Source organism: Symphodus melops (assembly GCF_947650265.1).
Source record: "Symphodus melops genome assembly, chromosome: 8".
Taxonomy (NCBI): Eukaryota; Metazoa; Chordata; class Actinopteri; order Labriformes; family Labridae; genus Symphodus; species Symphodus melops.
The window spans coordinates 19,593,372-19,615,051 of NC_136698.1; the positions used below are offsets into that span (position 1 = coordinate 19,593,372).

The 21,680-nt window shown below is 38.3% G+C and overlaps 1 protein-coding gene across 5 annotated transcripts in view; it reads right to left on the reverse strand.

Moving 5' to 3' along the window:
* Positions 1–21,680, reverse strand: part of LOC306828688 (receptor-type tyrosine-protein phosphatase F-like) — a 78,550-nt gene that overhangs the window by 32,160 nt on the left and 24,710 nt on the right. For 2 of the 5 annotated variants that reach the window (XM_079351236.1, XM_079351235.1), the window contains exons 4-12: positions 20,571–20,712; positions 18,383–18,571; positions 16,339–16,356; positions 13,838–13,948; positions 6,721–6,990; positions 5,243–5,821; positions 3,898–4,034; positions 2,867–3,011; positions 662–855 (exon numbers count right to left, since the gene is read on the reverse strand). In XM_079351236.1, the coding sequence (XP_079207362.1) occupies positions 662–855; positions 2,867–3,011; positions 3,898–4,034; positions 5,243–5,821; positions 6,721–6,990; positions 13,838–13,948; positions 16,339–16,356; positions 18,383–18,571; positions 20,571–20,712 (1,785 nt within the window). Of the gene's footprint in view, positions 1–661; positions 856–2,866; positions 3,012–3,897; positions 4,035–5,242; positions 5,822–6,720; positions 6,991–13,837; positions 13,994–14,067; positions 16,216–16,338; positions 16,357–18,382; positions 18,572–20,570; positions 20,713–21,680 lie in introns of those variants that run through there. The other 3 variants (XM_079351239.1, XM_079351237.1, XM_079351238.1) reach the window with 2 other exon arrangements.

Sequence of the window (21,680 nt, forward strand, 5' to 3'; positions counted from 1 at the left end):
ATAACACACCCTGAAACGACAGTCCGAATAGGTAAAACAAAAAGAGAAAGAGAGTTTCTTCTAAACTAAAATATTTCATTATAAACATGAACTAAGTGAAATGATAAATCTGTCACACTTCATTGATTCACTGCAGCAGCTTTTACAATAAATGTATCATCAAATTGTGTATAAAATTAAATTAATTAATTAATCAATTTCTTTCTTATTCTAGGGACTTCTTCTTTCCTCACTCAAAAACAACATTCCGTCATGGGACCAAGATGCAATAGTGGCACAAAATGAGGAGCTCTGAAAAGGGCTGAATGAATGATTTCAACAACAACTTCCTCCAGCATTAACCAACTTAAAGTAAATGGTAATGATATGTTTCCAAAAATGTACTTCACCAAAAAAGAAAGTTAAGGGTAAAATAAAATTTTTTAGTTGTTTATTGATCTTAATTTACTGAAGTAAAACATTAACCTCTCATTTTAGTTGTTAAATTGTTGTTTCTTTTTTTCCATCGAAAGAAATGACTACTTACCAAAAGTTGACCTTATAAGTGCCTGACATTTAGGAATAGGGTTTTTCTCACTCATTTCCCACAGTTTATTTTCACCAGAATACAAAAAACATCTTTTTAATATATCCTTAGACTAGATTGGAAGAGTCACAGTACCTGTGCTTCAGAGAGGGTAACATCCACAGTAGTCGGCTGACCATGAGGTTCCCCATTCTCCAGCCTGGAATAGACTACCTGGTAGAATCTGATCTGGGCATGTGGCATCACAGACAGGGGAGGATTCCACGACACCCTGATGGCAGTGGAGTTGAGGATGTCCACTTTAAACTTCCTGGGAGGAGCTCCAGGCACTGCAGCACGATACAGAACACAACTTCAACTGAAAACATAGTAAGCCTTGGTCATACTAGCTCAGTAGAGAGGACAATGTGTGTGTGTGTGTGTGTGTGTGTGTGTGTGTGTGTGTGTGTGTGTGTGTGTGTGTGTGTGTGTGTGTGTTGCTGTGGCTTGGCATGTATGAATATGACATCAGCATGGAATCAGATATTTACTTCAAACAGTGTAAATATTATATTATAGATTGACTGCTAGCCATCACTGACACTGACAGTTTAGACACAACTTCAACATCTCACTCTCAGGTAGAGATGGCGTATGTCTGAACAGATTTGTTTTCCTTCATGTAACTGAAGGATCAGGAATTTAATCTTGGCCATGTGGTATTCTGATTCCTGGAAACACTAGAAATACAAAGACAAATAACAGAGTTTGAAAACTAATGCCCACCTTCTGCAGCTCTCCTCCTATTAGGACATCCAAGGCACAGGTATAAACAGGCATTTCACACACCAATACTGTGGTGTCATCTTCATGCCATCATTAATTTCATTGTAAATCTAGATTAGACAAAGTCAACAGCTAAGGAGGCAGAAGCGCTGCTTATCCACAGGCGAGACAGGCAACTGCTTTGGGTCCCCAAGGGCGGAAAAAGAGAATGAATCTATCTTGGAGCATTTTTATTGCATCCTTTACTGTCTCAGAATACTTCACATATAATTACTGGTGAAGTAATCCTAATAACCACGAGGTGTGAATGAAAATACAAGGTAGGCTTTATTAGATACCAGGAAACTTCACTTGGTTTTATTACATCAGCATCACGTTCAGAGTTCACCTCTGGGTTCAAGATTGATCAGGCAAATGATTGCAGCGATAACTTTCATGATCTTTACTTTTAACTTCACATTTCCTTTTCTTTTTTATAAACATGGTTTTACAGGCCTATTAAAATTTCTATTATTAAATCAACATCAAATAACGTAAAATTCTGCAAAATCATCCAATATCCAAATGTCAAACATTCAGTGAAATAAAAAACGTTTTTACAGTAGCTGATAACAGTCAAAAGTTTACTGTCTTCACGGGCACACCATTAAACCGATTGTAACAAAATTTGATGTGTGGTGTAAAGTATCTGAACATTTTGGTGTGATTACTGTAAAGGCTTGAGGAGTTATAGTTGTGAATTGATACTACAGAGCGACAACTTCTGAACTGACCCTTGCACAGCAAACGATCAGTAGCATCGAAGGAACATGCTGCGCAAATATGGCGAACTGTCAGTAACTTATTAGCATTTAAAGCAGAAGGCTTAATATCTCACCACATGGTGGTGCTATAAGTATCATCATTTAGTATGTTTCAAGTTTCAAAAATGTGTCCCATTCATATTTTTACTCTTTAAAATATTAAGCAAAAATCACTGTACCATCGTAGCACTACTAACTATAATAGCACGCATCTCATCAAGGGCTACCATCTTTAGTTGGAACCATGTTTCTTGCACATAGGTGGAGATACAAGTCAAAAAACGGTAATTATAAGAAAAAGATCAGCTGCAACTCTCACAGTAATAAAGAGCGAAGATAACATAAGACCTGCAGCTCTTTAAGCAACAACAAAAAGGAACACATAAACTAAAAAAAGAGTAAATCACAACATTCTCTCCTCAAAGCAAAAGGCAAATTTCATTAAGTGTGACACTAACGTAACATCTGGGGTTTCCTTGGAAGTGTGACACTCCGGTGCTATTACAGTTTTGGTAACATTTTAGTCTGTTTTTTTTAGCATTTTGTTGCTGGAGATGTGACAGTTGTTTTAAATTAAATTGAATTAAATAAACTTGGTAACTAGTGGTCTTTAACCATTCAGGTCATGCAGGATCATTAAATTATCCATCATAGACTTATCAGTTATTTTCTATAACCTCAAATTTACCCCTAATGGTTTATCTGTAATCAGTTTGTAAAAAAATGGCATGATGATATACGAAAAAAAATGCTTAAATGAAATGGTACTTACAGGTCTGGGCCGTCCTGGCCTCAATAGGCTGAGTAAAGAGTCCTACACCCATGTCAGACCTTGCTGCAAGGCTAAACACGTAAAGTGAATCTGGCTTTAGACCATCAACTGCATAGGAGCCTGTTGGGTTGAAAACAATCTGATGCTGTGGAAAGACAGAAACCAGGAGAACACAAGAGTTATGGTGACAAAAACACAAAGAAAAGCAGTCTTGCAAATGATTCTGAAAGTATCTATTGTCATTATCTCAAAATTCCTCAAACTAAGCTGATGCATAGTTATGTTACTACACCTGTGTAAGTTATGTTTCCATAACCAGAACCCATTTGTTATAAAGAAATATGTGTTATAATCGGGGGCCTCATGTAACGAAGCACAACTTAAATCCGGGTCATTTCGGGTTACTGTGGATGGAGTGCCAAAAGCCCTTGACATATTTGCATAAAGACAAAATAACCTGTCAATTTTTTTTAAAATCATGACGTGTGTGGGGAGATTTCTTGTCAAGATGCAGCAAACCCAAGAGAGTGCTGAATCAGATCTGCAGTAAGCAAATTCATTGTTTGTAGTTGTGTGCTTTTTTCCTGATAGGGAAAAATAGAGCTGTGTATTTAAAGACCCAACAGGCCCGCACACTTACTCAAATGATACAAAAAGTTTTAATTCATCACGTTTTGACGTTTTGTTGGATTTCAGCAAGTGGCCTCATCTTCTTCGTGAGTTTGCACTGCCCTGCAGCTACGTGATGCAGCAACTACGCCCTTTTTGATGATATGAAATATAGTCTGAAACGATCGGTCTGCAAAAATCATAGTTCACATAGTAACATATATGAAAACAAAGAATCCAGCTATAATTGAAATAGATTGTATATACACTATTTTTTATGGACTAGACATTGAACAGGCACACATATAAGATCTTTAAGAACAACCAATAAAGAAACATTTATAATACGAGAAAGACTCTGGAAACAGACTAAAAAAGACTCAAATCTGTCCAGTTGAGTCATGTGATAGGGCAGTCCTAACCTTTACTGTGGGATTGTTGGCCTCCCAGTAGAGCAGTGATATGCCAATTATAGAGTCCTGGACTGGCCAACGCCATGAGAGCATTATACGGGAGTCTAGCTCAGCTTCAGCTTCCAAATCATACAACATGTCTGGAACTGGAAACATACAGAATGAAATTAGGATAAAGAATATAGATTGCAACAGATACATCATAAAATACAGAGTATAGGAACCAGGTAGGTTAGAGGTAGGACATAAAGAAGCCTTGTTTTAGGTCAAATACTGAAGTTTATATTTATCAGTATTCAGAATAGCCACTAAACATAGGTATTTTATATGAAGAATATACTTTCTCAATGAATGACTCATGCCCCTGGTGCTAGTTTTTAAGTCAGCTATAACACGTGAATTACTCAATCAGGAACATATGACAAAGATAAATTGTGAGGAGGAAGAGAATGTCTGCAAGCAGTCAAGTAGGACATGGAGATGTTTAAATGAGTCAGAAGAATACTTGAACCCAGCTAAAAGCCTGGTAATGTTGACGATGAAACCAAAGAAAATGAAATGACTAGCTGACCACCTTTAAGAGGCAGTTGGGCTTAAAGTGCAACAAAGACACCTTACACCTTTTTGTTATGCTAAGGATCATAGCCCAAATATTGTTTCCAGATTTTGACAAAATGTGCATGTGTTTCAACGCTAGCCACTTTACGACGTGGCCACTAGTGGCCCGTGGGCCAGTGGTATCGGTGTTGTATCCGTGTAGTTTTACAAGAAAAATGCAGTTAAAGATGGTATCCGACCCGATACCAATACTGGTATTGGCATCAGGACATCTCTAGTTTCATCAAATGTGATTTACTCATGCAGTTTGAGTATGAGATGTTTCAAAGTGTATGCCCGCCTTAAGTCAGTGTACTTTTAGTGATGAAAGATCTAATCAAACTGGCTGTCATTCAAGGTTTGTTTGACTCACAGCTCTTCCTGCCACTGTGTCCATTTGCCTCACTGCATACAAAGACCACCACCCAGCTAACTCCAAACAGCTCAAGCCTCACCCCCAGCCCTGGACACCCAAAGCCTGCAAAAGTCCTTTTTAACGCCTTACATGTTGTTGGTCTGCACTTTGGTTCATCTATATTTAACATTGAAACTGCTCCTCTGATCCTAATAACATTCAGACCTTTCTCTTTTTCTGTCAAATATATTATTCCAACTGTGTTTTTGCACACATCCTGTCGGCAAAGAAAGCAATCGAACAAAACTCAATACTACTTAAATAAATGTTAGGTAAAAGCTTTAAAAGTACCCAGGGTCATAGTTTTGAATTGTACTGACATAAACATGATTTTTTTTTCACCTCCCTGCTGGGTCTTAATTTGCAGAACATCAGAGAGAGGCCCGACTCCTTCAGAGGTGAAGCCTAGCACCCTCAAACTATAGGTGACATCTGTAGTGAGATCTGAGATGGTGGTGAAGTGGCTGTCATCTGTGTCCTGTGTCAGCCAGCTGCTGAGAGGGGCGTCATACTCTGACGCATATAAGACCCGGTATCCAAGGATTTGGCCATTGGGCTCCTCTGGAGGATCCCACTGGACCAGCATGGTGCTGGGGCTTAGCATCCGTGCCTGGACATTAAGAGGAGCTGAGGAGGGTGCTTGCTCGCTTGTTTGGGCGTTAACTATACTGCTGTGCCCTCGACCAACATTGTTGACAGCCAAGACACGAAACTCATATTCAGAGAAGGGACTGAGGCCTCCAATGGCGTATCGAGTTGTTGCTACTCCATCTACTTCTTGGTAGCCATTGTCAGACAATTTGGCTCTGTACTGTATCACATAGTAGGAGACTGGTTCTGGGTTGCCGGAGTTCCAGGTCAGGGTGACACTCGTAGCTGTAGTTTCTGTCACAGTGAGGGAGGTGGGCTGCTTAGGTAAATCTGTTAAAAAGCAGAGACAGAGAGAAGAGTCAAGAAAACCAGTCTCCAAAGTCCTGACATGAAGGTCTGTCTATCTTCAGTAGATGCTCATTCACGATTTTTTCCCCCTCCTCTGATCAGTACAGAGGCAGCAGACTGAGCACAATTTTCATAGCACTAGGGATGCTCGAAGTACTCATTTTGCATTCGGTTTAACAGACATTTTAATTCAAGACTGAAGTTAAGAAAACACTCAGACACCATCCAAATTTGGTACAATGTCTTTAAAATTGTCTGTGAGTAAGTTGTGTAATTTGTTTTGCCATTGTTGCTAGCATTAGCAGTGCTAACAGAGCCAGCCATTGTTCCTTCTTGTAGGTTAACATCTACACCTAAACTATGTGTGGTAACATTGCTCCAGTTGTTATGGCAGTTTATCCTAAATACTCAATTTAGCCTACATACATTTTTATAATTTCTTATTTCTTTCACAAAAATTGGTTTAAGATAATGAGAATGATGAACACATGATTACACTTTAATAAAAAGATGATATAGACGTTTCCTATCTCTGCCTGCGATACTCCTGTTTTATATTTCCAAGTTTTTCTTACTGCCGTGGTATGGCAGGGAGGGAGCACACAGCTCTCCCCCTTCCCTGGTCAAGTGCTATTTTATTAGTTATATTTGTGTGCAGCATAATTCAGTTTACATTTCGATTAGTTTTCTCATAATTTGAAGTATTATTTCGTTTTGTTAAATAAAGTTTTCTTACTTTCAACGTGAAACTGTCTCTTACCCTGTAGTATTTTTCAAACCTGTGTGACCTCTAAAAAGCAGTTCAAGTATTTCCTGGGAGGCGAAATTCCCTCAGGTGGTGTTGTCACAGCTAAGTTAATCTAAAGCTCTTGCCACATTACCTTTGACAGCGACCTGGGCTGTGGTCTCTATTACGCCTAGGGAGGACATGGCCACACAGGTGTAGTTGGCAGACTGCCTTATGTTGGTAATCTCCAGGACATTGCGACCAATGGGAGTTTCTTCCTCCCGAGTCAGCTCCACCTCACCACTTATCCACTTCACGTATGGCATGGGAGCACCAACTGCAACGCAGGTCAGATTGACACTCCCACCTCGCATTACCTCGTGATTGGTAGGGGGAATGGAGAAACGAGGAGGTACACGTCGAACTGCAGAAGTAAAGAGAGGAAGTGGTAGAGGACCCAGAATGTGTGTGGGGGAGTAAGGTAAGGCTGATAAGCCTACAGTAAATTATATTGGGCACCAAAGCAAGTCTTAAAGGAACAATATTTTGACTTCGGTTCTGTCTCTATGTGCAACTGCACTGTTGTAAGGCCCAAAATGTTACACCTAACCCCTCGAGACAACATGTATCAGACAAAGACATACTAAACAACTATGGCAACTGACAAGGTCCAGTAATATTGCTCAAATACGACTCTACGTGGTTTTAAACCTGTGGTTAACTGCCATGATGTTTATGGGTTGAGGCTAAATGGCTACATAGAAAAGGATAATTTGTTATAAAAGTTGGGATAGGTTTGTGAGGTTCCAAAAGTAAAAGACTAACTTGAAGATGGTGCAAACCTACAGTAATTTGGGTTACAAACTATAATTGATTAGATGACTGCCTGCACCAGGTAAAGCTGTTAAACATGAAACAACAAGGACACTGATAGTGCTAGTGGCTAGCCTAACGTACATTACATATGTCTTTTATGAATATTATCTCCAGTGATGTTTACTTGGTCACTATCTCTTTTTTCTTGGCTAGCTCACTGGAAAGCAACAATCTGACAAGAGAAGAAACATGAGAAGAAACAGGAGTTATTGTAGTCAGTTCTAAGGTAGGACTGTTAAGCATGATCTCTCATGTTAGAGTTAGTGAAGCCAGATCACCCAAAGAGACCCTGGATATGTTGCTTCGTAGTACAGGCCCCAGCAACACTGGGGACAACTACAAAGTAAAGAATGGAAGACTGAACACAGAGAACTGAAGAATGTAACAAAAACACAGAGGCACAAGGAGAATACATTAAAAAATAAAACAGGAAACACTAAAGACTAAGCAAGTAAACAATCAGGGGCCTGTACTACGAAGCAGGGTTTGAGCTTTACTTTTTACCTGGGTATGTCACCACGATAACTTAACCTAACCTGCTCTGCAGCAGGTTATGTTGGAGCAGGTTATGTTGGAGTTACAGTCAAGCTTTTACACATACTGGTGCGGGCAGAGTCATGTTCTTTATTGACTTAAAACCCTCTAATATTCCTGCACTTTGTCAGTCAACATCGTTCTTTGGCTTCTAACAATATCTTCGCTCTCTGTTTGTCAACAGATGTATGCTGACTATAAGGGGAAGGCAACAGCAGTTTGTTTCTGACGACATTGTGGTTGCACTCTCAGACCATCGGTCCTCACCAAATCGAAATTCTACATATTGTTTCTTTGACTTTTTTCAAATTCAAATTAAATGTGATGAAAAAAATCAATCGAGATACACATACTAAAAGAAAAACAATGTTCAGCTTGGCTAGAGAACATGAGAGATTTGTTCAGTCTGAACTATCAGTATCATATCAACCTATAGAGAGATATAGATATATACCTAGGCATATGGAGATATACAAAAGATATAGAGAGCTAGAGATATAGCTATAAAGAGATAGTGATATAGAGAAGAGAGTGAGATATAGTGATACATATCATTTTGAGATAGATTTATAGAGATAGTAGTGAAAATATATAGCAATACAGATTTAAGGAGATATGAATTGCTTTGAATAAACAGCAATATAAATAGACAGACACAGACACATCTCTGTATCTCAACAGCTCTACTGTGTATACCTGTATTTCTATATCTGTATATCCATATAAGAGAAATACAGATATGAACATATTTAGATATGTAGAGATACAGAGACATAGATAGATAAAGATATAAGTATATAGATATAAAAATAGTGATCAATGGAGATATAAATCCAGATAGTGAACTAAATATAGAGAATATACATCAAGATAACACATGCAGAGAAATAAAAATCGATGGTGATACAGATATACAGTGTTCACTCTGTCATTGAGGACAAGTCGAAACAGAATCTGAGTTCCACTGTAAAAAAAATATGAAGAATTGAAAGAGGTTTTCTTCGATCATGTTAAATAGATGTCCATAGATGTGGACTTTCGTCATCTCCCTGATCTTTAGAACAAACTACACTCAATGTTTACCACTAATAACCCCTTAAAAATGATTCGTACTTCTAATTAATGTATGTTAATATAGTTGTTATAATTGTTGATATTTGCATATTGTCTATATTTGACTAACATTCATTTGAATTGAATTAATTAGAGAGGTAGACAAAAAGATCGACAGAAACATAAACATACATCAATATTTATATTTGATATACAGAGTGCAGACACAGGCAGAAACATATTCTTATAGACATGCAAGATAAAAATAAAATTAAAAAAAGGGGGAGAGCAGGAATGACAATGACCTGAGATGCAAAGTCCAAAAAACAGGAGTATCTGAAGTGGAGTGCAGCTTCGACAAGTGGTGGGGCAAACATCACAGTACATTAATAATTACTATGGTCCAACTGGCTGGATTAAAGTCTTACAAGGAAATGCATCATTTTGCAGTAATAGTGACGTTCAAAAACTTCCACTGTCACTTCAGAAACTAATGCCTTTTAGAGAAGCAGTAATCATATGGATATAGATATATTTTAAATGTGCCTTGTTGACCGCTACCCAATCGTGTTTTAAACTTTAAGTCTTTCTCTTATATAAACCCAATGAATATCACATTTTATTGAAATGAAGACGATGGCAATTATTTCTAGCCTCCAGTCCGACAGAGATTGGTTTGAAGTGGTAAGAAGTATTAGAAAATATGTGTTAAGCAACATCACATAAAGTTAAAAGATTATAAGATTTTTAAAATTGAAGAGACCCCACATGAGGATGAATAGTCAAAAAACTAACATTATGTGGAAATCAACAGTCGGTGTTCATGGACCAAACAGTTCTGGGGACTTTTTGATAAGGAACTTTCCATTGGGGAGTTCCCTGAGAACTACACACCATGGAGGCTTTTTTTCTGTCTTTCTTCGCATTGCCATGCTGCCAACTCTGAAGCCGGAGCTCAAAAGATTCCTCTAAACGGGGTCCGAGGAGCTAAAAAAATAGTTAAAAGTTCCTGCGGTGTGGAACCGATAAAAAAGAGGTAAGGTTCTTCAAACTATGAAGAAGCTCCCACTGTCCAAAAAAGCTTGATACTACCAAAACAGCTCACAATAGATACAAATATGATACACACTGGTCAAAATGATTGAAAAAGCTGCATCTGCATATTGAAGTAGCACTGTCCCTTTAAGATCAGCGCAGGGCTAGACCCCTGAAAGCACAGAATTCTCACATGACTTTAGACGTATGACAGTGACTGTAGAAACGTGCGATCCCTGAGGTGTGTATCTGTCCATTGAAGAGAAAATATACTGGTAAACATGAATGTAATCCAAAAGTAGCCTGCAGCAGCACTAGATATATTGAAGTTTACAGAGTAAGGCTGTACAAACTGCCCCGCTGTTCAGTCTGACTCCCAGCGCGGCAGCTTAAGTGGTCTTATATTAAACTTATGAGCAAAAGTACATAGACTTTGAGCGCTTACACAATTAGCTTGACTTAAGTGAATTGTTTGAAGCCTTTGCTGAAATGTGAGATCCTTAGAAGCCATCTTACACAGTCGGGGAATAAAAAGACCCACATAAAATGTATTTATGTGTTCATCCCTGTCATTTTATCCTCTGGTCGCACATTTTATATGTATTTGTTGAAATCAGGGGGTTCCTGACATCATTTAGCACTGGTAGGTTGAATCTTAACATACGTCTAACCACAATCCACCCTAATTATCATCTTTGTAAAGCGCCAATTCATAACAAATGTTATCTTGAGGCACTAGAAAAAGAGCTGGTCTGGACCATACTCTTTGTTCTATTATATTTGTCTAATATTATTATTTACAAAGACCCACCAAAGGTATAAGAGGATAGCAAAGTAAAAACAGCGTTATCTCAGGGCATGCTTCTTTGTATAGTGATGGTCAGAAAGCAGATGACAACTGGGATGAACCATGCCTTTGATTTTGTCAAATCAAATGAAAATGTGTTCTTCATGCTTTTAAAGACATTACGGCCATGATGACACAGTTATACATTTTTGTGACGTGAGCAAGCACTGCATATTACTTTGCAGGTACATATAACACAGATATACCCAAATTAAAGACGGGTGTGATTTATAATATAACAGTATAGGTTGAAAATGTCATGCTAAGACCTCACAAATAAAGCATGTCAAAGCACCCAAAATGGGTAAGGCTTTGTATTAGTGGTCATTATTACTGATTTCAAAAAGTCAGTTGTGTTCCCCTTATGTTTAACAAGCATCAATTAAATAACACAATCCAGCTTTAACTGTTCAAGCATGTGTCGGGATTTAGTTTTGAATTCCTGAGTTTTGATTTTTTGTCTTGTTTTAGTTCTCATTTTTCCCTCTGTGTGTGAATGTTTCCTAGTGTAGTGTTATTGTGTTTACTTATTTAGTCTTTAGTGTTTCCTGTTTTATTTTGTAATGTCTTCTCCCTGTTCCTCTCTGTGTTTCTTCAGTGTTCCATATTTTATTTTGTAGCTCTCAGTGTTGTCTGGTTTCCTGCCTCTCCTGTCTTGTTTACCCCGACCAGTCTCACCTGTGTCTGATTACCCCCTGTCTATTTAGTCTCAGTGTTTCTTCCACTCTGTCTCAATTCATTGTAGTCTGTTGGTGTAGTATGTCGTTTGTCCCTGCTCCCGTGTTGTCCTAAAGTTGAATTGTCTTTGTAAAAGACTGCCCATTGTACTTGTTGGAATAAAGAAATAATACACTGTAATGTGAAAGTCTAAAATAATGTATCCCAAAGGGAGTCATTTCACATCATACACCATGTTATCCATTGCTGTGGATGGAGTGTTTAAAAAAAAAAAAAAAAGACTTTCTTGCTGGGTTTATAGGCATGCTCATTTCACAAAGTTCAGAAGAGCAGGCTGTATGGCGTTACATGTGATGATGGACAAAGCAGAATGTACTAGCATGCAGCAGGGTAAAGGGAGGGAAGGATTGGGACTCCTGAGATAAAAAGGCCGGGACGGGCCTAAGGCGCCAGGCAAGATGCTGGCGCAGCACGGCTCCAGTCTGCCAGGCCTTGACTTTATGGGGAAAAGAGAGAAAAAAACCAACCTTCTCGTTGATCTGATTGGTGAGAATTGGATTATATTTTTGGATGGTGCATTGCAATGATTATGGATTGAAGATAAATAAAAAATAAAGGAGGTAAAAAAGGAGAAGGAGGAAGAAGACAAGGAGAAACAGAGTAAAATAGGAAAAATACCTGCGTATAGACATGGGTATCAGATAAAGCAGTAAATACAATAGCTTGTACAATGTCAACACGCACTACACACACACGCACACACACACACACACACACACACACACACACACACACACACACACACTCACAAGGTATGACAAACCATTGTCACATGAACCATTTCAAAAACCACAAAGCATAAGAATGTTTAAACAAAAACACAAGCAGCATTATATATAATGGTTATAACATCCATATTAAAGATACTCAGACCCTGTGTCCAGCTAGCGTTCTTTTTTTTCCTTTTTTTTTAGCACCAGCGTCTGTTTTCAATTGCTTTCAATGAGGGGAGAGCCCAGTAGCAATCTGCCACTTGTAGAAAAAGCACAGCGCCTAGCATCTTTTCCTCTGAATGTCAAATGGAAAATCTTTATTGATATATTGTATGATATTTCAGTATGTCGTTTCACTGGCTAAGGATCGTGTCTACCCACATCCTCCTCAGACGGTTTCTTTCAGCCTGGAAAAAAAATGCTATGCGGACACAAGGCCATATTCTGCTCTTTTGCATGCTCTCGAAGCACATACCATGGAGCCATGAGCACATCAACAACTGCTCATGGAGCACTGGAGCCACATAGCTGCTCTATTTCTCTTGACCGCTAAGTTAACCAAGAGGACCATCTCTCCTCTACAATTAAATCATGGACATAAATAACTAAATTCTCAACTTATGATATGACACACTACAGGGTACATTTGACAAACAACATTAGTAATAAATACTCTTGCCAACAAAAGAGGTAAAAGCATTAGATAGACAGACAGACAGACAGACAGACAGACAGACAGACAGACAGACAGACAGACAGACAGACAGACAGACAGACAGACAGACAGACAGACAGACAGACAGACAGACAGACAGACAGACAGATAGATAGACAGATAGACAGATAGATAGATAGATAGACAGACAGATAGAATTGATCGTATGATGGGCTGGCATTACAGCAGCAGGACATCAAACACACAATGTTAGTAACAAGAACACTAAAAATGTACACAATATAAGTTGGACTGGTGCACCACAAAGAGAAGTTACACATTACACATATATAGATAAAAATAGACGCACACCAACATACAGTGACATGTTGCTTGTTGAAATGTTTGATCAAACTTAAACTGAGATGAAGACAGAAACATGACAAAGGTTAAGGCATATAGACTTTGTAGACAAGAATCTTGAAATGATACGCAAAATATATTTTAAAATGATATGGCACTAGATATTGATTAAAAGTGATTGAGTTAAGTTAAGCTGATAAACTGTGAAAAGGGATGTTTTTTACAGAACATCCGACTTATAGGTGTTATTTCATTCCTGCCTTCTCTGAAATGGTTCTTTCAACAGCAAAGGTGTCACCTTTTACTGCTGCAAGACCAAGAATATAAACCTCGACCTTCTGAAAACGCAGATGCAGATCCACAAAGAACTCTTTTAACACTTCAAAACATGTTATTGGTGTGACAAACTCAGTTGCAGCAAAGAGGGAGTGGACACAAAGGTCAAAGGAAAGCTTACCTCGAACATAAAGGTTGGCCGGGGAAGAATAACGAGTTCCAGCGCTGTTTATTGCCACGCACTCGTACTTGCCATGGTCTGATTCCTCGCTGTTCTCAATTTGAAGAGCTCCTAGGAAAAAAAACAGATGTAACATCCCCCATATGGTACATTCACCTGAGTCCGACACAAACCTTTCACGACATGAATTATCTCCAATTTGATTCTTGAATCATAAAACACTATCAAACCCTTTTGGAAAAGATATGTAACAACGACAAGATGGTCATTCAACTGGAAATTAACCACACATACGAGCATCACCTCGTTGTTAATGCTTGTTGTGTTTCGCTCGGTGCTTCGTTATTGAGAGAGACGTTTTCCTTCCCGCACATAGACTTAAACTCAACTCTGTACTCGTTGTTTATATTGAGCAGGGGGAAATAATGTCGGTATTCCCAAGACAGAAATCTCACTGCTTAATGATTACCTTTCTGTGTTTACATCGCGCGACGTCCTTTTCCCCAAGACACCTTTCTGACATTAGCTTAACCTTAGCCTCATTGTCAATGAAACCAGCTTTGTTCTGAGGAGCTTTTGTTGTCCTCTGTTTCACATTTGTAATGAGGGCTTCGAAATTTCAGTAATTGTGATGGCATTGAAAGATATGAAAAGTAACTGGATACTTTACTAGTTACTGCTAATTTAGTCTATGTGCTGCAGTTACAAAATGTCGAGGTCCCAACATTGTTTATGACTTACCTGTCCATTTATACAATCCATTCATAAAAGTTTGCATTGTGAGCTATTTAATATTCAGATGTCAGAACAATGTTATGATATAAAATAGAAAACACTCATTAAAGGCTGTATTAACATAGATGTGAACATTATCATGCAGTTTTACAGAACACACTTTGAATAGTAAAATGTAAATTATGTACATATTTCAGAACAAATTCCTGAAATGCAATATGGAATGGGTTTGAAACAATGTTAAAGGCAGGGTTGGTAATTTCCTCCAAATACACTTTTAAAGATGTTGGTCTAATCCTCTTTAGGTCCTGAATGTAAGTAGTGATTCATGTGCTCTGAAAAGGGTTTGGGTTAGCAGTTGTAAACATGTAAAAACTTTGAGCAATGTCTGCACTGGGTACACGTTTTATAAACCAACCAAACCTCTCTACCCCATGAATGCATGAGCCCATACTCAAAGCACGAGCTGAAATCCTCTTTAGGACCAATGGCACTAGTGAGGGGTGTGGGTTTTTAGGGAGCACAGAGGGGAGGGGGTGGGTGAAGGAAGGCGGAGAACGCAGAGGATGCTGCTTTCATAATCATGCTAGTTTTGGAAAATTACACACCCTGCCTTTAAGATCTTGATTAAGAAAAAAAGCAATAATGAAAATACAATGCAGCCACATCCCCTGTGATATGGTGCTTCCCCCCTTGTTTTGGCTGGGTTGTTTTAAACTGTTTATCAATACCTGCATTGCGATCAACGGAAAAGGTGGATGTACTCTTTGTGTGAAGAAAGCAAAGCAAGTGTAGAAAGTCATGAGGGTGAATGAAGATTTAACAGAAATTCAAGTGAGTTAATGCTGTTTAGCTTTCCTACTGATCATAGAAACTATACGCTATAAAACAGCAATGTAATATAAGAAATGTAAGTAGGCTACTGGAAATCAATGTTTATATGCAGGAACACCCTCCTGCCATGGCAACATATGCTTGTCAAACTAGATAAGATAAAATAAACATTAATTCATTCATTAATACAATGTTTCAGTAAAAAGGCAAATATAGTTATATATGTATTGTGTGGTTTAAAAGGCATTTCTGCGTTTTCTAAATGAGAGGTAGATTTTTATGTGGGTCTATATTGTGCTGATAATTTGAATTAGGGTGTTGCTGATAAGGCCACATAAGATCACAATTAAGCTTGGGTTATTTAAAGTAACTATAAACATGATTTGAACTGTCATGCCTGTAACACTTAAACCAAACAAATCCTGAAATGTACCTTTATTTGAACACTGGTTTATGTTACAAAAATTGTGTTGCTCATTAGTTTGACCAATCTGGTTTCTTCTCATCTACACTAACATCCTTTTTGGCTGCTGGGGAAAAAAAGACAGATTACCAAATGTGATTTAATTCAACAATTCCTGAAGGCTTTATTTATCTTCTCTGAATTTTCCAAAAGGTTGTTGCCTTTTTTTCTATCCTCACCCACAAGTGTCTGCTTTCATAATGATTCTAAAGGGTTTAGCAGCATTTTAATCCTTTTCTGTGGACTAGTCCATTACTTTCTGTGAACTACTGATGAAGTAGCATGTGTATGGCTGTTGTTTTTGTCTTTTTTCCTGACCATTCACACCTCCCAAGAAAGTGTCAAAGCAAGGAAAAAGGACAGAGAGCTGGAAATGAGGAGCCACAGTGATCACAGGGGAAAGATGGTGATGGAGGAGACTGATCAGCATTGCGAAAATGTAGACATTTTCTCTTCTCAGCATTCTTACCTCTGATTGGTGTACCACCTGGAGAGGTAATTTTCAATGCAAATAAGATTAGAGAAAGTCATTAGTAAAGGCAGGAAATCAGAAAGAGGGGGAAATACAAGTGATGGATCCCTCTTTTCTCACCTGGATGGACAACCCACAGACATGAAAGAATTTTTTTTTTAAGTTACGATTTTTTTTTTAAGTTACGATTTTCTATCTATCTATCTATCTATCTATCTATCTATCTATCTATCTATCTATCTATCTATCTATCTATCTATCTATCTATCTATCTATCTATCTATCTATCTATCTATCTATCTATCTATCTATCTATCTATCTATCTATCTATCCATCCATCCATCCATCCATCCATCCATCCATCCATCCATCCATCCATCCATCCATCCATCCATCCATCCATCCATCCATCCATCCATCCATCCATCCATCCATCCATCCATCCATCCATCCATCCATCCATCCATCCATCCATCCATCCATCCATCCATCCATCCATCCATCCATCCATCCATCCATCCATCCATCCATCCATCCATCCATCAATCGGAAAGTTGAGGGTTCCATCCCCAGCTCTGTGTCTAAGGGGCACCTCACCCCTGCTCCCTCACTCTGAGTTTAAACACCTCAATGAAATAAATCTTCTTCTTTCTATCGGTCTACATCAGGGCATATGCAGCAAACAGTGGGAAAAGGAAAGGTTACTATACAGATGCTAAAAATCTGAATAATAAACCAAGCCGGTGTTAAGAAACAAAAAGAGGGAAGGAAGCCCTGAAAGCTGTGTGCCCCTCCGGGTTTGACAAAGGGAACATCATCAGCTTTCATAGGACCAGGCTGCACTGCAACATAGCAACAACAAACAGCTGCCCTACAGCCATAATATTCACACATCCCCTTCAAATCAGAATGACATGACAGACTTTGGGGTTTTATTGTGAAAAATAACATATCTTCTTATATTTTCACAAGATGCAAACAAAGTCTTTTTCTGATGCAGTGTTCTTCAAAGAAGAAGAGTTAGTATCAGCTGATCAGCTCAGAAAATCACAGCAACTTTGCTCATGAGAACCTAATAAAAAAGTCTGTGCTACAACATTGAATCAAACTTCTGTTTTTATTTTTATTATTAATATTATTATTAGAATTAAAGTTCATCACATGAAAATGTAATTGGTAGACCATGGATTATATACATCATTATCATTGTTGACGGTGTGGTGACCATACAGTCATTGTTGCTGTATAAGCTACATGCATTTTCAATCTTTCTACCTAGAAATGTCCACTTCTATTCCAATCCTCCAGAACAAGAAGCACCAACAAGTATTCACAATTTATAATTGCATTTAAAAGCATTCAGGTCTTTGTTGTGTCCCTTTTTGGTAGAATCATATCTAATTATTATAAAAGCCAAGTTGGGAGAGGCACAAGATAAGCTTTTAAAAAATGTTATCTATTTCGAAAAAAATTAGAGATAACTTTTCCAGATGGATTATTTTATAGGATTACATAACAGCGTCACAAATGTATTAACTTTTTTATCCAATGGGTTTCTAAACTTTGGGATCAATTCATTTACAATCATGGTGAAGTGATGGCTTATATGTGTTATTTTACTTGCCTTGTGTAAGCCAAGACCTTTTCATGCATCTGCCATCTGTGCTTGTCTGCTTTAGGACCGTATGTGACACTATTGACAAATTAATGAGTGAATACTCAGGTAGTTCAGCTAGCAATACCTCACAACCTCACCTGTGGTCCCAACTGCTGCCTGACAAAATCTTCATGGAAATTGAAACCTAAATTGGTATCAAAACAAAACATGTCCCTCAATCATTAATCTGTGTCTGTGTCTGTATCTGTGTCCCAGGATGTAAGTAAGGTTGAGAGGCTCCACAATTTAATTACACAAACACATGAAGCGTGGATTCACAATTTGGTGTTTTTTCCCTTCGCCAACTGTCTTGTCTGTCAAGCCCACAGCATTTAATGTCACTTTTTGCTGAACAAAAACCTGTCTTTGGACATGTTCTTTACCTGAACGCAGCTGTTTTATGCGCCCCTGGCTGCTGTCGATGTCGACAGGGAGGAAGTCTTTGAACCAGTAGATCTCAGGGTCAGGGTTTCCGCTGGCTGCACACAGCATTGTAGCAGTACGCGTTCTTTCCACAACCTTCAGCTGGGGGCCCATGTCTATGGTGGGGAATCCAAAAGGAATCTGGTCCTCTAAGGGAAAACAAGGGCAAACAAACATTGACATTAAGACAGCTGCATTATAATGACATCAAAAAATATTACAACTATTCCTGTGAGAACAGAGAACAAACTTTACAGTTATTTAGTCTAATCACAGACTCACTCTGATTTAAAAAAAAACTGCTTTATCAAAAACCTTGTGAAGGTTTATAAGGTTTTTGACAAGCAGAATTTTATAAAAGGTCAAATTCAGCACTATAGTGGGGTAAAGGAGGTATGGAAATACTCCTCATGGGTCCTTGTTTACAGTATGTCCATAGTACCAAGAAAAGCACTGCAAGAAGCATAGCTTAATCCTTTGTAACTGTCACATCTAAAACATCAAATCTGTCATCCAATGCTACTGACTTGTTCAATATCTCAATCTGCAAATCTACCCTAACCCTAACCCTTGGCAGTAAACTACCATTTGAATTTGTAGTGACATCAACCAACTGTTTAGTCATCAGAGCACGCCCCTTTTCAAATAACTACAGCTCTGGTGTCTGGACTTCAAAGTTGCTTTAAAATAATAACTTGCTTTGGGACCCATAAGCCAGTGTCAGCCTTGAAGGTTATTTAGGTCCAGCAAGCAACAATACAATACACAAAACATTTGCCTGAGGCAGCGGTTCACTGGCAGCATCTCACCATTCTAAAGTGAGGAAAAAAGATGGGGATATGAAAGGCTGGGGTGGGGGGGGGGGGGGGGGGGGGGGGTGGGGGGGGGGGGGGGATAACATTGATTTCATAACCAATATGAATATAATTTCCCATAAACACCTGTCTAAAATCTGTATACATCACATTTATAAGGCATTTGTTGGGCTGGAAGCTGTGGAGAAGGAAGAGAAATAGAGATATTGACTTAGCATGTAAAACATTCACCTAATGAAATATTCATTAAAAAAGCAAGCTCACACATCTTAAATAGCAGTAACAAACTGAATTTGAACATTTTGACCAAAAATTCTAGTCAGATAAAACAGGTAACCCACAGCACTACTGACTGCTGAAACAGTCAATAAACATTATTGACAAGTCTCTTCCTTTGTGCTCCAGTTTGAAAGGTATCCAAAATCACCTGTTATAGAGAAGCTAATGATAACTTAAGAGAGAATGAAGTAAGGCAAATAAATATTGCAAATAAAAAGTGGCTCAATATGGACTCTGTAGCGAATAAGATTTAACTCACTTCAAGAGCTGCCACTCAGGAAAGTCTATCTTACCAAGTACTACGTTTTGCCACCGTGACAAACAACATTTTGGGCTCTGGATCATGCACTAATACAACACTCGTGTGTGTGCAAAAAGTGTGGTATCAAATGGCCCTTCGCAGCCCTGCTCAACAATGCCAGTGAAGAAACAAACCATCGTTGGTCATAAGGAGGTCTGACCCACAGCTCGGACCATCAACCATAAAAATCCACAAACTACTGTTTGGCTAGAGGTTGAGGCTCAACTCCTAAAGAACAAATGCAAACCGCCAACAAAGCTTCACTTCTGTGGCTAAACTACGTGGTTGCAGCCGAAACTGGCCCACAAGACACAGGAGATGTTGATGTCAAGTGGAGGCATTCCCAATGTGACACAAAATGAACTCTATGAAAGAGAACTAAAGGGTTTTTGTTTTGGTAGGGTTTTTGTTTTGTTAATGTTTTGTGTTCAGTGCATTTGAAAAATGGCTACAGAACTTTCTGTTTAATATCAGCTAATATCAAATATCTTTCCCTCTTGCTTCTATAGGCATAGATCATTTGTGTAAAACTGAGTTGATCTGAATGGTTAAACTGAACAAAAACAAACACGTTGGACAGAGTCACAAAGTAGGCTTTCAGTGTACTTTGTTGTCTGTACACATTGGTTAAGCTCTAACAAAACAAACAAAAACACACGGTCCAATCAATGGTGACAACATGAATATGTGCATACTTGGTATGTGCAGGCAATTACAGATAAAATAGAGGGCAGACATTTAGTCAGGTCTTACCCTCTAAGACAGTGAGCTTGGCGCTGGTGTTTATCTCTCCCACACTGTTGGATGCTGTACATTCATATATGGCTTCATCGCGGTGGGTCCTCAAAGGCTGGATGCGTAGCACTGAGCCTGAGCTATCATCAAACTCGATCACCTGGCAAGATAAAAGTCTATCAGTGTTCTGTTCTCAGTTTCAGATCCACACATTACAATAGCATATAGTTGTTAATGAAACATACTTGCATCGCTGAGAAAGCAAATATGCGTATAAATATACAATATATTTATTTAATTTTAGTGTTAACCTTTTAATTCCCATCCTGGTGGCATCCCCTGATGATTGGATTCCACTTTGAATAATAATAATACAATCATTGTTAACGCCAAAGTGTAACTGCGTGTCTCCCTCCCATGATAACATTTTTAAATTTGTTTCATTGTGTTTTTCAGTCTTTACTAAAGTTCTACAAACACTTCAATAGAAATATATGAGTGGTAATATACGCATTTACTTCTTTAGCTATATAGCTAAATATAAACTGCTATACACACACACACACACACACACACACATATATATATATATATCCACACACACACATATTCACAGATGTGTTAGAAAAAGCCTCATTTGACAGCCAATTTTACAGTTGAAAACCTGATTATGAAACAAGCATCCTTCCATTCCAGCTAAATGGGGCTGCTACATATCTTATGTGATATAGTTTTGTCTGTTCTCTCCCAAAGAGATCATCACTTAAAGCCTATCGTGCATAAACATCCACTGATCGATACTATAATGCCGTCCTGAAAAATTTGAATTTGAAAAATTCTTTATTACAGATTTAGGGATCGAGAAAAAGATGGATCAAGTACTATATTAGAAAAAAATGTTATTTCAAGGCTAGAAGACAAAAAGTTTTATTTGCTAGTCTACCATTTCTTATATTGCAAATAAAAAGGTGTGACGGCGCAGTGTGATGGTGTTGGAAAAGCATGTTAAATAGTCTGATGACTTGACAAGTGCCGTTTTAGTCCATTTTAAGACACATGTATATATATGACACCTTTCACATTGAATAAATCCAGGTCTAGCGCAGATTAGAGAGGAATGGACTCTGC